The sequence below is a fragment of the Lepus europaeus genome, chromosome 5 (genome assembly GCF_033115175.1).
Source record: "Lepus europaeus isolate LE1 chromosome 5, mLepTim1.pri, whole genome shotgun sequence".
In the NCBI taxonomy this organism is placed as follows: domain Eukaryota; kingdom Metazoa; phylum Chordata; class Mammalia; order Lagomorpha; family Leporidae; genus Lepus; species Lepus europaeus.
This window is the reverse complement of record NC_084831.1, coordinates 53441047-53455652: the sequence shown is the minus strand read 5'-3', so window position 1 is coordinate 53455652 and position 14606 is coordinate 53441047. Positions and strand designations below refer to the sequence as shown.

The 14606-nt window shown below is 44.1% G+C and overlaps 1 protein-coding gene across 1 annotated transcript in view; it reads left to right on the top strand.

The window, feature by feature from the left end:
- Positions 1-645: 645 nt before the first annotated feature.
- Positions 646-14606, top strand: part of TM2D1 (TM2 domain containing 1) — a 56313-nt gene continuing 42352 nt past the window's right edge. The window contains exons 1-2 of the mRNA XM_062191438.1: positions 646-842; positions 2465-2534. Of these exons, the coding sequence (XP_062047422.1) occupies positions 672-842; positions 2465-2534 (241 nt within the window). The 5' untranslated portion in view covers positions 646-671. The remainder of the gene's footprint in view (positions 843-2464; positions 2535-14606) is intronic.

Genomic DNA, 14606 nt, shown 5'->3' with positions numbered 1-14606 from the left:
TGGGGGGGGGGGGGCTTCCTCTCCTGGAGGCACTGAGAGGCCCGAGTTCGAAGTCGTAATAAAAACGACCCTGCTAATTGGCTTCAACTTCGGTCTCTGGTGGTGTGATTTTCGGGGGACCACGGACTGCGGACATAACAATTTGAAAACGTTAATGCTTGTATAACTGTCATAATTGATTTCCAAAGGACTATGTACTAAGTCTGTAAATATATTAATGAGGCCAATTCTTCTGACAGTTATGACTTCTTCCCACTTGTTAGGAAGCTTTTGTTATGTATTTTTCTTGTTCATGGGGCTTAAAACTGAAACTTTGAAACAAGAAATACATTTTTAAAAATTTAAGAAATAGTTTATCTCCACACAGGGCGCCCCTGGACCAAAAACCCACAGCACCAGGAGCCAGCCCGGGCTGGGAACTGCGGGTTCCTAAAAGGTTGCGTCTCCTTGTACTGCTCCAAGAGCAACCTGAACTCCTTCCAAGGGCTCGCTGGGAAACTCCCACCGCGGGGAGAAAACACGTCATTCGGCGACCCCCAAACAGGGGAACCAGCTAGGGAACGGAACCTGCTCCAGCCACTGCTACTGTCCCTTTAAGAGCTCCTCCTTCCGCACTTAGCGGCCCCGCGGAGGCGGAACCGGAAGCTGTGCGGGGCGCGCCGGTCCCCAGCATGGCGGCGTCTTGGTCTCCTAGGCTCTGTACCTCGGAGGCCTTGGCCGCTCAGCTCTTTGGAGTCCTGTGGCTCGTGACAGTCAACCCAGGCCCCTGGGGGGCTGTCGCCACCGTCGCTGCCGGGGGCGAGGAGACGCTAAAGTGCGAGGACCTCAAAGTGGGACAATATCCTCTGTGGGGAGCTCCCTGTCCTGGAGGCGAGGTAGAAGTGGGTTCGCGAGTGGGTCGCAGCCCTCAGCACGGGTTAGGGCTGTACTGAAGAGAACGGTGAGCTGTGCCCTTAGGGACCAAGGGACCCTGGGAAGTGAAGAGTGGTGTGTGGACGGGAGGGGCGGAGGCCACCCTGTGTGGCTGAAGCCTTGGGGTTTTACAGTCTTGGGCGCGTCCTCTTCTCATCCACTGAGTTTTCAGTGGTGAGTTTACTTTTCAGCAATCCTAGGGGCGTTTTTAGTGTACCTGAGATGCGGGACTGCCAGGAGGCGAAGTCCTTGCTCCACTTCGTGATCTTGGGCGAGTTATTTGAACTCTGCTTTGTTATGAATAAAAATATGGATAACAGCGGCCTGACTTCAAACTGGTTAAATTAATGCAGGTAACCCACTTAGAACAGTGCCTGGCATAGTAGGAACTATATGTCTTAGCTATCTAGGGATGAGGAAACAGGCTGAAAAGTTAACTGATAAACACAGCTTTGTGAGACATGTAGGAACACGATGAAATGGGAGTTACAGTCAAATTAAAATAGCTACTTTTGTGCAAAGTTAGTGTTCATGCAAATTGTAGATCAGAAAAGCTATTAAAGTCACAGATATAAGAAAGATTCTGTGAAGGAAAATTTTTAAATTAAAATTCTGTAGTATTTTTATAGAAGAATCAGCCATTATTAGACTTTTAACAGAATAACTTGCTGAATTACCATTATGCTTGGAGTTTGAGAATCACTTAACTAACGTGCCCTAAGTTGAGTCCTTTTCTTGGCAAAAGTGTCAGGGTCATTCCAAGGAAATAATTGGGTAATGTGAAGAGTTGGACCTTGGAGAGAAGTGACTGACATAGGACAGTGAGGTGCTGACATACGGAAAATGTCTGTTATTCATGGCATAACAATGATAGTGATTTTAAACCTTAAGCATGGTCCAGGCTGTCTCCAGATACCTGATGAAAACTATGCTCGCCTCCTCTTTAGCGTCAACAATAAAATATTTAGTAGATAGACTGTATACACCCCCACCCATTTTGAAAAAGGTCAGATCCTGTTGGGGTGACCTCACAGTCTGAAGGAAAGTGACCTAGGCATTGAGTCAGGAAACCTGTGTTGCTGTATACCATTGAGAGGACTCTGAGTAAACCATTCCAACATTGAACCCCAGTCTGTGCTTCCACAACGTGGGCATGATGATATATACCCACAGGGTTGTGTTCAATGAAATTATCTGTATAGTAATTCTGGGGACTCTGTAACAAGTCAGACTAAATCTCTGGAAACTGATTTGTTTTTAAATTTAAGCTTTCAAAATAATTTTATAAAGAATTTTATGTTAATTTTTGCTGTGTGCGTATACCCTGATGTTCTTTAAATTAGAACTTTTAATCTTTTCATATATTAGGCTAATACTTTTCCTGTAATAAATTAATTTTCAGGTATTATTTAGCAATACTAAAACTGTACTTGTGCTATTGACTGGGACATTATCAGCTGCTCTTTACAAGTATATAATAAGAGATATTAAAGATATTATAATGTTTTGTGTTGGAATGTCATTTTTATTTCCTTAACTTTTTTTTACATATATTTGTAAAGATCCAAAAATAAATGATGCCACGCAAGAACCAGTTAACTGTACAAACTATACAGCTCATGGTAAGACTTCCAGAAAAATGTCTTTAAAAATAATTTTTAAAATACTAGCTATTTTATAGATCAGTATATGATAACTGAAGATAAATTAATAAATGTTTTTTCTTAAGTTATAACATTATTATTCAGTTTCCAGATCTACTTAAAATTGGAGAGCTGTCTAGGAGTTGTCTTTTTTTTTTTTTTTGACAGGCAGAGTTAGTGAGAGAGAGACAGAGAGAAAGGTCTTCCTTCTGTTGGTTCACCCCCCAAATGGCCGATAAGGCTGGTGTGCTGCACCGCTCTGAAGCCAGGAGCCCGGTGCTTCCTCCTGGTCTCCCATGCGGGTGCAGGGCCCAAGCACTTGGGCCATCCTCCACTGCCTTCCCGGGCCACAGCAGAGAGCTGTACTGGAAGAGGAGCAACCGGGACAGAATCTGGTGCCCCAACCGGGACTAGAACCCAGGGTGCTGGTGCCACAGGCAGAGGATTAGCGAAGTGAGCCGCGGCATTGGCCTAGGAGTTGTCTTAAAAAGAATCTTACTGGACCAGCGCTGTGGTGTAGCAGGTAAAGCCTCCGCCTTCATTGCTGGCATCCCATATGGTACCTGTTTGAGTCCTGGCTGCTCCGCTTCTGATCCAGCTCTCTGCTATGGCCTGGGAAAGCAGTAGAAGATGGCTCAAGTCCTTGGGCCCCCTGCACCCACGTGGGAGACCCAGAGGAGGCTCCTGGCTCCTAGCCCCTGGCTCCTGGCTCTTGGCTTCAGATTGGCACAGCTCCAGCCGCTGTGGCCAGTTGGGGAGCGGGCCATCTGATGGAAGACCTCTCTCTCTCTCTCTCTCTCTCTCTCTCTCTCTGCCGCTCCTTCCCTATCTGTGTAACTCTGCCTTTCAAATCAATACATAAATCTGTTTTTAAAAAATGAATCTTACCCAATTATGTAAACTGGGAAATTTTATTTATTTATTTTTCAAATATTTGGCATCAGTATATATAGTTTCTTAAACATTTATTTAATTTTTTTAAAGATTTATTTATTGATTTGAAAGGCAGAGTTACACAGAGAGAAAGAGAGTAATAGAGAGGGAGGTCTTCCATCCTCTGGTTCACTTCCCAATTGACCACAACGGCCGGAGCTGTGCCGATCTGAAGCCAGGAGCCAAGGTGCTTCTTCCAGGTCTCCCACATGGGTGCAGGGGCCCAAGGACTTGGGCCATCTTCTACTGCTTTCCAGGCCATAGCAGAGAGCTGGATCAGAAGTGGAGTAGCTGGGACTTGAACCGATGCCCATATGGGATGCTGGCGCATACCCACTACTCCACAGAGTTGACCCCTAAACATTTATTTTTTAATAGAGGGGTACATTTTCTCTTTTTTAAAAAAGATTTATTTTTATTTATTTGAATGGCACAGTTAGAGAGAGAGAGAGAGAGAGAGAGAGAGACTTTTCATCTTTTGGCAAACTCCACAAATGGCTACAACAGCCAGGACTGGACTAGACTGAAGCCAGGAGCTTCAGTTCGGGTCTCCCACATGGGTTCAGGGGCCCAAAGCACTTGGACCATCCTCCAATAATAAGGAGCTGGATCAGAGGTGGAGCAGCCAGGTGACCAGTGTCCATATGGGATGCCAGAATTGCAGGTGGCAGCTTACTTTCTATGCCACTGTGCTGGCCCCTATAGCTTTCTTTTGATTCTTTTATTTCTGATGTTATGCAAAGATACTTCTTTAGTTAGATTTTGTAATTGTTGAAAAAGAACTTGAAATGAGATTGTTAATCCAATAAGGTACAGTGAGGAACTATACTGCCCATTTTACATACTTGGAAAACATACATAGGTACATCCTAAGTATGAAAACAGTATGGTCAAGATTTTAAGTAGGCATCAGTATTTTATTAGAGGAGTTTTTTTTTTTTTTAATAAAGATTTATTTATTTATTTGAAAGAGTTACACAGCAAGAAGGAGAGGCAAGGAGAGAGAGCGGTCTTCCATCTGCTGGTTCACTCCCCAGGTGGCCACAATGGCTGGAGCTGCACTGATCCGAAGCCAGGAGCCAAGAACTTCTTCCAGGTCTCCCTCATGGGTGCAGGGGCCTAAGTACGTGGGCCATCTTCCACTGCTTTCCCAGGCCATAGCAGAGAGCTGGATTGGAAGTGGAGCAGCCAGGGCTTGAACTGGTGCCCATATGGGATGCCTGCACTGCAGGTAGTGGCTTTACCTGCTATGCCACAGCGCCAGCCCCAAAGGAGTGTTTTGATAATGGATGACACCCTTAGCCTAATGATTTCAGAGAACTTCTATTCTAAATATGTATAAAGCCAGAAAAAAGTAATTGTTTTCTGTTTAGTCTCTAAAGAGATACATGTTGCAGGGGGCAGGCAGATAAGATGTATGGTGGAACTATTCTTTGCCATATATATATTGTGTATAATGATGGAAATTAAGCAGTAGTATTTTGAGAAAAATACCTGTTGAATGTATACTGATTTTTAAAAAATTTTTAAAAAATATTTATTTCTTTATTTAGCGGCTAGTGCTGTGGCGTAGCAGGTAAAGCCACTGCCTGCAGCACTGGCATCCCATATGGGCAATGACTGGTTCAAATCCAGCTCCTCCATTTTCAATCCAGAGTTACAGAGAGGCAGAGAGAAAGATTTTCCACTCTGCATATGGCTGCAGTGAGGAGCCAGGAGCTTCTTCCAGGTCTCCCACATGGGTACAGGGACTCAAGGACCTGGACCAGCTTCTTTTGCTTTCCCAGGCACGTTAGCAGTAAGCTGGATCAGAAGTGAAGCAGCCGGGACTGCAACTGGTGCTGCAGGCGGCAGCTTAACCTATTATGCCATAGTGCTGGCCCCACATACTGATTTTTTTTTAATGTATTGCTGGAAATAAACTGATACTGGTATTTTCAGTATAAATAAAAGTTATACTTAAATTCACAGTGTTCATGAGATGAAAGAAATTGTGTTTGGGGGGCTGGCTCTGTGGTATAGCTGGTAAAGCCGCTGCCTATAGTGCCAGTATCCCATAGAGGTGCTGGTTTGAGTCCTGGCTGCTCCACTTCCAATCCAGGTCCCTGCTATAGTCTGGGAAAGCAGTAGTAGATGGCCCAGGTCCTTGGGCTCCTGCAGCCATTTGCAGAGTGAACCAGCGAATGGAAGACCTCTCTCTGCCTCTGCCTTTCCCTAACTCTGCCTTTCAAACAAATAAATCTTTAAAAAAACAAGGAAAAAAAAAGAAATTGTATTTGTTACAGAAAATTTTTTTTTCAATTTTTCAAATGTAATTTATATTCAAGTAATTTATCTCGGGATTATGATCAAAAGCAGAATTTGAATTTGTCACTTGATTCTCACTTCACTGAATCCTCATGTGTGAAGTGATTGTGTAGGTACAACCAGTTGTAGTCTTCTGCATTTCACAAAATCCTCCATCTCTCCCCACACTTGTTGTTTAACCATTGTTCACCTACAAGTTACATCTACAATGGTTATATCTTTTATTCTATTTTATTTTAAAGATTTATTTGTTTATTTGAGAATCAGGGTTGCAAAGAGACACAGAGAGGGAGAGGAGAGAGATCTTCTGTCTGCTGGTTCACTCCCCAAATGATCACAAAGGCCAGAGCTGGGCTGCACTGAAGCCAGGAGCCAGGAGCTTCTACTGGCACATGGGTTTCAGGGGCCTGGCCATCTTCCACTTTTAGGCCCCATTAGCAGGGGCCTAAATTGGAAGTGGAGCAGCTGGGACATGAACTGGAGCTCATTGTTCTCTAAATATATGCATTCTATATAATATATATTCTCTAAATATATATGAACTTTTTCTTATTGTCATTCTCTAAATAACACAGTGTAGCAACTATTTACATAGCATTTACATTGCATTGGGTGTTATAAATAATCTGGAGATGATTTAAAGTATAGGGAAGGATGTGAGTAGATTATATGCAAGTACTATGCTGTTTTATGTAAGGGATGTGAGCATCTGAGAAGGTCCTAGAACCAATTCCCTTAGAATCTTGAGGGATAACTATATTCAGAAATGCCTAAAATTTATCAAATAAACAGTACTAAGATATATATGTATATATATATGTATATATAAACACATCTGTATGCATTATTTATACCAATATTATTTATAGTTAGGATTATATATGATTTATTGGAGAATTTTTTAATGCCTATTTAATATTAAAGGAATTTTTGTATTAAAGTAACTTTGTAAGTAATATCTCCCTTTTTAGTTAATTTATAAGTATGTCCTGATTTGTAAACGTTCAGAGTCCACAAAGAATAGAGTTGTCACATATAACGTCAAATATCATAATTTCAGTCACTTGTATGAAAGATACTGGAAGTGTGTGAACACTGTTGAGACTCATGTATGTAACTTCAAACTAGGAAGCAAGCAGCCACATGTCTCAAAGCATTTTCTAGTTTGCAGGGTTCTGTGCAACCTGGGGGATTTCAAAGGAATTTAAACAACTTCAAAGAAAAGTTTCTGGGGCAAGTGTGTGGCACAGCAGGTTAAGCTACTGTCTGTGACACCAGTATCCCCTGTAAGCACTAGTTCTGGCTGCTCCACTTCCAGTCCAGCTCCCTGTTAATGCGCCTGAGAAAGCAGCCGAAGATGTCCTGAATGTGTGGGCCCCTGATACCCACATGAGAGAATGGATGGAGTTCCTGGATTAAGGTCCTGGCTTCTGTCTGAAGCAGCCATAGTGGACACTTGGGGAGTGAACCAAGGGGCAGAAGATCTCTCTTTCTCTATCTCTCCCTCTCTTTCTGTAATTCTACCTAACTCTGCCTTTCAAATAATAAATAAATTTTTAAAAAAAATATTTTCTGGCCGGCACCGTGGCTTAACAGGCTAATCCTCCGCCTTGAGGCGCTGGCACACCGGGTTCTAGTCCCGGTTGGGGCGCCAGATTCTATCCCGGTTGCCCCTCTTCCAGGCCAGCTCTCTGCTATGGCCTGGGAAGGCAGTGGAGGATGGCCCACGTGCTTGGGCCCTGCACCTGCATGGGAGACCAGGAGAAGCACCTGGCTCCTGGCTTCGGATCAGCAAGATGTGCCGGCCGCAGCAGCCATTGGAGGGTGAACCAGCGGCAAAAAGGAAGACCTTTCTCTCTGTCTCTCTCTCTCACTATCCACTCTGCCTGTCAAACAAACAAACAAAAAAAAATCCTTAAAAAAAAATATATATTTTCTACCCAAAAAAGAACACTATCCTCCAGTTAGGTATTTCTTTTTGATATCATTAGTTTGAATTGATTTAAGGATTATTGCTGAGTAAGTTTGTAAATATATACAAAAATCCAATAATGGTTGCTAGAAAGTGAAAAAAGACTTGAAAGTTATAAGGCATTAGCCGTGGTCTAGCAGAGAGCTACAGGAAAATAAAAAGAAGGCTAGAAATCATGGAAACGCTGTCTGTGAGAGAATTGTGAGTCAGAAGCCTTCTGCATGAAGATACGCAATTTCTGCACCATCACCAAAGAGCTAGGATCATTTATTCCACGCTAGCCCAACACTTGTCAAGCTGTGTCTGTCCATGAGAACTTTATTTTCTGTTTGCTCTTTTTTAAAAAAATATTTTTTAAGCTTTTTAAATTTTTTTTTCTTTAAATATTTACTTATTTAACTTGAAAGTCAGAGTTACACAGAGAGAGAAGGAGAGGCAGAGAGAGAGAGAGGTGTCTTCCATCCACTGGTTCACTCCCCAATTGGCCACAACACCTGGAGCAGTGCTGATCTGAAGCAGGAGCCAGGACCTTCTTCCAGGTCTCCCGTGGGTGCAGTGGTCCAAGGGCTTGAGCCATGTTCTACTGCTTTCCCAGGCCATAGCAGAGAGCTATATAGGAAGTGGAGCAGCCGGTACTCGAACCGGCGCCCATAAGGGATGCCAACATTGCAGGTGGTGCCTTTTCCTGCTATGCCACAGCACTGGCCCCCTAATTTTTAATTTTTTATGGTGAAGAAATTTCATGTATTTCATATATACAGATTTAGGTGTATTTTGAACATAAAAGCTACTAGGATAGCCATGGAGAATCACTTTTTTTTTTTTCTTAAAATTTATTTGAGAGAATGAGATCTATCTGCTGGTTCACTCCACAAATAGACCCAGTTAGGCCAAAGTGTGGAACTGGGAGCTTAAATAAATGGCAGGCACCCAAGCATTTAAGCCATCATTGCTGTCTCCCAGGACTGCATAAGCTGGGTATCAAACTCACACCTCTGATGTGGCATGTTGGCATTTTTTTTAAGGTTTATTTATTTATTTGAAAGAGTTAGAGAGAGAGAGAGAGGATAGATAGAGTGAGATCTTTCATCTGCTGGTTCACTCTCCAAAGGACTGGGGTTGGGGCTGGCCTACACCAGAGCCAGGAGCCAGGAGCTTCTTCCGGTCTCGTGTGGCTGACAGGATCCCAATACTTGGACCATCTTCTGTTGCTTTCCCCAGGCCATTTACAGGGAGCTGGATTGGAAGTGGAGCAGCTGGGACATGAACTGGTACCCATATGGGAGGCCAGTGTTGCAGATCGTGGCTTTACCCACTAAGCCACAACACTAGCCCCTTGGATGTGGCATCTTATCTGCTATATCAAAACTGCTCTAGTGAATTACTTCTGAGTTGTGATCAGAGAAATGCATCAGAATGAACCTTGAAACATAGTTTTTTTTTTTTTTTTTAAAAAAACCTAATTAACTGGAGAAAACTGAGAAGTATAAATGATGACTCCATTCTTCCAGTAAAAATTATTCTTCCTTAGATTTTTCACTGAGTATATGAAAGACTACTGTTGAATGCTCACTCTGTGTTTAACTTTCTTAAACTGTGTCTTCTGGGAAGGGTTGAATATAAGCATTGTTTTACAGAGGGAAATTGGGGTTACTGGGTCGGAATTGGAAAAAAAGATTAAGGACATTCATCTTTGATTATAAATTGATGTGATCTTAAAATGGATACAGGTTGGGGCCGGTGCTGTGGCACAATAGGTTAAACCTCCGCCTGCAGCGCCAGCATCCCATATGGGATCCAGTTCTAGTCCCAGCGTCTCCTTTTCCAATCCAGCTTTCTGTTATGGCCTGGGAAAGCAGTAGAAGATGGCCCAAGTCCTTGGGCCCCTGCACCCACATGAGAGATCCAGAAGAAGCTCCTGGCTCCTGGCTTTGGATCAACGCAGCTCTGGTGATTGTTGGCCAATTGGGGAGTGAACCAATGGACAGAAGACCTTTCTCTCTGTCTCTCCCTCTCACTGTTGTAACTCTACTTCTCGAATAAATAAGTAAAATCTTTAAAAAAAAAAATGATTTCAGGTCAACTCAGTGTTTTGTTTTGTTTTTTTTTGTTTGTTTGTTTCATGACCATCTGGCCCTTTATTCCTGTCTCCAGTCAAGAGCTTTTCTTTTCTTTTTTTTTTTTTTAAGGTTTATTTATTTATTTGAAAGAATTACACAGAGAGAGGAGAGGCAGAGAGGGAGAGAGGTCTTCCGTCCATTGTTCACTCCCCAATTGTCTGCAGTGGGCTGGAGCTACCCCCCACCCAAAGCCAGGAGCTTCTTAGGACTTGGGCCATCTTCTATTGCTTTCTCAGCCATAGCAGAGAGCTGGATCGGAAGTGGAGCAGCCAGGACTCTAACCTGCCCCCATATGGGATGCCAGCACTGCAGACAGTGGCTTTACCTGCTGTGCCACAACGCCAGCCCCAACTCAGTGTTATTTAATAAGCACATTTGTTTATAATGAATGCTTTTAATTTACTTGTAATAAATGCTTCAATAACTAAATTCATTTTAATTAAATAAGTTAATTAAGACAATTTAACATTTATAATATATTGATAATTTATTTTCACTAAGCAGTTATAACATGACAGGTGTCTGGTAGGTGGTATAGATGAAGTACAAAAGAGGATGTAATTCTCTGCCTTCAAGGAGGGTTTAATAAAGATTATATATACGTACATCAGCAACTCAAATGCAAAAGTAAGCTGTGATCCTTTGGCAGATATATTTTTTCATTAACTTAAATATATACTGAAGTATATTTATAGAAAAGTAGTCCTAAGTGTAATTAAAATGAGTTTCACAAACTCAGTGCTCCCAACAACGTTATCAACATGCCAGAAAACTTTCTCAGTACTCTGTTATGGTCACTATCATACCTCACTGCCCAACCACTATTCATCCTAACTTCTAATAGCATAAGTAAGTTTTGAAAAGTATATTGTTTTTTTTTTTTGTTTTTGTTTTTTATTTATTTTTTATTTCATAAATGTGAATTTACAAAGTACAACTTTTGTATTGTTGTGGCTTCCCCCCCCCCCAACCTCCCTCCCTCCGGTGGCCCTCCCCTCTCCCTCTCCCATCCCGCCCTTTATCGAGTTTCATTTTCAATTACCTTCATATACTGAAGATCAACTTAGTCTATACTAAGCAAGGATTTCAACAGGCTGCATTCACACAACTGCACAAGGTATAGGGTATTGTTCGACTAGTAGTGTTTTTAAGTTTCATAGTAAAACACATTAAGGACAGAGATCCTACGTGGGGAGCATGTACCCAGTGACTCCCGTTGTTGATTTAACAATTGGCACTCTTATTTATGATGTCAGCAATCACCCGAGACTTGCTATGAGCTGTCTAGGCTATAGAAGTCCCTTGAGTTCACCGACTCTGAACTTGTTTAGTCAAGGCCGTGTCACAGTGGAGGTTCCTTCCTCCCTTCAGAGAAAGGCGCCTCTCTCCTTGATGGCCTGTTCCTTCTGCTGGGGTCTTGTTCACCAGGATCTTTCATTTAGATTTTTTTTTTTTACTTTATTTTTTTATTTTTGACAGGCAGAGTGGACAGTGAGAGAGAGAGACAGAGAGAAAGGTCTTCCTTTGCCGTTGGTTCACCCTCCAATGGCTGCCGCGGCCGGCGTGCTGCGGCCGGCGCACTGCAGCTGGCGCACCGCGCTGATCCGATGGCAGGAGCCAGGTGCTTCTCCTGGTCTCCCATGGGGTGCAGAGCCCAAGCACTTGGGCCATCCTCCACTGCCTTCCCGGGCCACAGCAGAGAGCTGGCCTGGAAGAGGGGCAACCGGGACAGAATCCGGAGCCCCGACCAGGACTAGAACCCGGTGTGCCGGTGCCGCAAGGCGGATGATTAGCCTGTTGAGCCACGGCGCCGGCCTCATTTAGATTGTTTTTTTGCCATCGTGTCATGGCTTCCCATGCCTGTGAGACTCTCATGGACCTTTTAGCCAGATCCGAATGTCCCAAGGGTTGATTCTGAGGCTGGAGTGCTGTTTTGGGCATTTGCCATTCTATGAGTATGCTGTGTTCTGCTTCCCCAGCAGGATCATTCTCTCTCGAAAAGTATATTGTTTTTTAACTTTTTATTTGGGGATAATTTTAAACTCTCAGAAAAGTTCCAAGAATAAAAGTAATACTAAGAACACCCAGTATCTTTTACCCAGATCCACCAATTATTAACATACTATCTTTTTTTTTTTTTTAAAGATTATTTATTTAATTTTTTGACAGGTACAGTTACAGACAGTGAGAGGGAGAAACAGAGAGAAAGGTCTTCCTTCCCTTGGTTCACCCCCAAATGGCCGCTACGGCTGGAGCTACACTGATCCGAAGCCAGGAGCCAGGTGCTTCTTCCTGGTCTCCCATGCGGGTGCAGGCGCCCAAGCACTTGGGCCATCCTCCACTACCTTCCCAGGCCACAGCAGAGAGCTAGACTGGAAGAGGAACAACCAGGACTAGAACCCAGCACCCATATGGGATTCCGGCGCCACAGGTGGAGAATTAGCCAAGTGAGCCATGGCGCCGGCCCCCATACTATCCCTCTTAGTATCATCTTTGCTTAATCACTCTCTCACACTCATTCTATCTCTGAATTTGTTTATAAATATTACTTATATGTATATATATATAGCCTCTAAATAAGTTTATTTTTTAATTTTTTTATTTTTTTGGACAGGCAGAGTTAGAGAGAGAGACGGGGAAAGAATGGTTTTCCTTTCATTGGTTCACCCCCCACATGGCTGCTATGGCCTGTACACTGCAGCCGGCGGGCTGCGCCAATCTGAAGCCAGGAGCCAGGAGCTTCCTCCTGGTCTCCCATGCGGGTGCAGGGCCCAAGCACTTGGGCCATCCTCCATTGCCTTCCCGGGCCACAGCAGAGAGCTAGATTAGAAGAGGAGCAACCGGGATAGAATCCAGCGCCCCAGCTGGGACTAGAACCTGGGGTACCGGCGCCACAGGCAGAGGATTAGCCAAGTGAGCCGTGGTGCCGGCCTATGTATTTTTCTTAAGAAAAAATTTTTAAAATTATAAATTCAGTCCAGTTATAAACTTCAGTAAACTTAATATTGACACACATACCGGAATCTGTATTCTAATTTTATCATGTGACCCAGATAATGCCGTTATAGCATTTTGCTATAAAGTGGGGAATCCTAAAGCCAGGTTTTGCATTTAGTTTTCTTTCTTTTCTTCTTCTTCTTCTTCTTCTTCTTCTTTTTTTTTTTTTTAGATTTATTTATTTATTTGAAAGAATTACAGAGAGAAATCTTCATCCACTGATTCACTCCCCTGATGGCTGCAATGGCCAGGGCTGGGCCAGGCCAAAGCCAGGGCCCTACTCACATGGGTGGGTAGCAGAGGCCCATGCACTTGGGCCATCTTCCACTGCTTTTCCCAGGCCATTAGCTGGAAGTGGCATAGCCATGACCTGAACTGACACCCATATGGCATGCTGGTGTTGAAGGTGGCAGTTATAGCAGCTATGCATCAATGCTGGCTCCTTAGTTTTATATACATTATTTTATTATTATTATTTTTTTGACAGGCAGAGTGGACAGTGAGAGAAAGACAGAGAGAAAGGTCTTCCTTTGCCGTTGGTTCACCCTCCAATGGCCGCCGTGGCCAGCGCACTGCGACCGGTGCACCGTGCTGATCCGAAGCCAGGAGCCAGGTGCTTCTCTTGGTCTCCCATGGGGTGCAGGGCCCAAGGACTTGGGCCATCCTCCACTGCCTTCCCGGGCCACAGCAGAGAGCTGGCCTGAAAGAGGGGCAACCGGGACAGAATCCGGCGCCCTGACCGGGACTAGAACCCAGTGTGCCGGCGCCACAAGGCGGAGGATTAGCCTATTGAGCCACGGTGCTGGCCCAGTTTTATATACATTATAATACTTCCATAGCTTGTTTACTTTTTTTTATGACACTGACATTTTAATGAGTACAGCTGTCACTGCCCCCGAATTTATTTTAATAGATTGTTTGGTTTTGGCTGGTGTCGTGGCTCAACAGGCTAATCCTCTGCCTAGCGGCGCCTGCACTCCAGGTTCTAGGCCTGGTTGGGGCACCGGATTCTTTCCTGGTTGTCCCTCTTCCAGGCCAGCTCTCTGCTATGGCCCTGGAGTACAGTGGAGGATGGCCCAAGTGCTTGGGCCCTGCACCCCATGGGAGACCAGGAGAAGCACCTGGCTCCTGGCTTCAGATCAGCGCGATGCGCTGGCCGCAGCGGCCATTGGAGGGTGAACCAACGGCAAAAAGGAAGACCTTTCTCTCTGTCTCTCTCTCTCTCTCACTATCCACTCTGCCTTTCAAAAAAAAAAAGAATTTATGAGGACACTAAGATTGTGCAAATATCCTCTCACTTGTCAGAATTTCCACCTAGGTTGTCCATCCACTGATAATTCTCACTGAAGCCATTCTTTTCTGTGATAGTGGCAAAATGATGATTTTTCCAACTCTAGCATTTACAGAGGAGGACTCTCTCTCTTTTTTTTTTTTTTTTTTTTGACAGGCAGAGTTAGAGAGAGAGAGACAGAGAGAAAGGTCTTCCTTTGCCATTGGTTCACCCCCCCAAATGGCCAGAAGCCAGGTGCTTCCTCCTGGTCTCCCATGCGGGTGCAGGGCCCAAGCACTTGGGCCATCCTCCATTGCCTTCCCGGGCCACAGCAGAGAGCTGGAGTGGAAGAGGAGCAACCGGGACAGAACTGGGCGCCCCAACTGGGACTAGAACCTGGAGTGCTGGCGCCGCAGGTGGAGGATTAGCCTAGTGAGTCATGGCACAGGCAA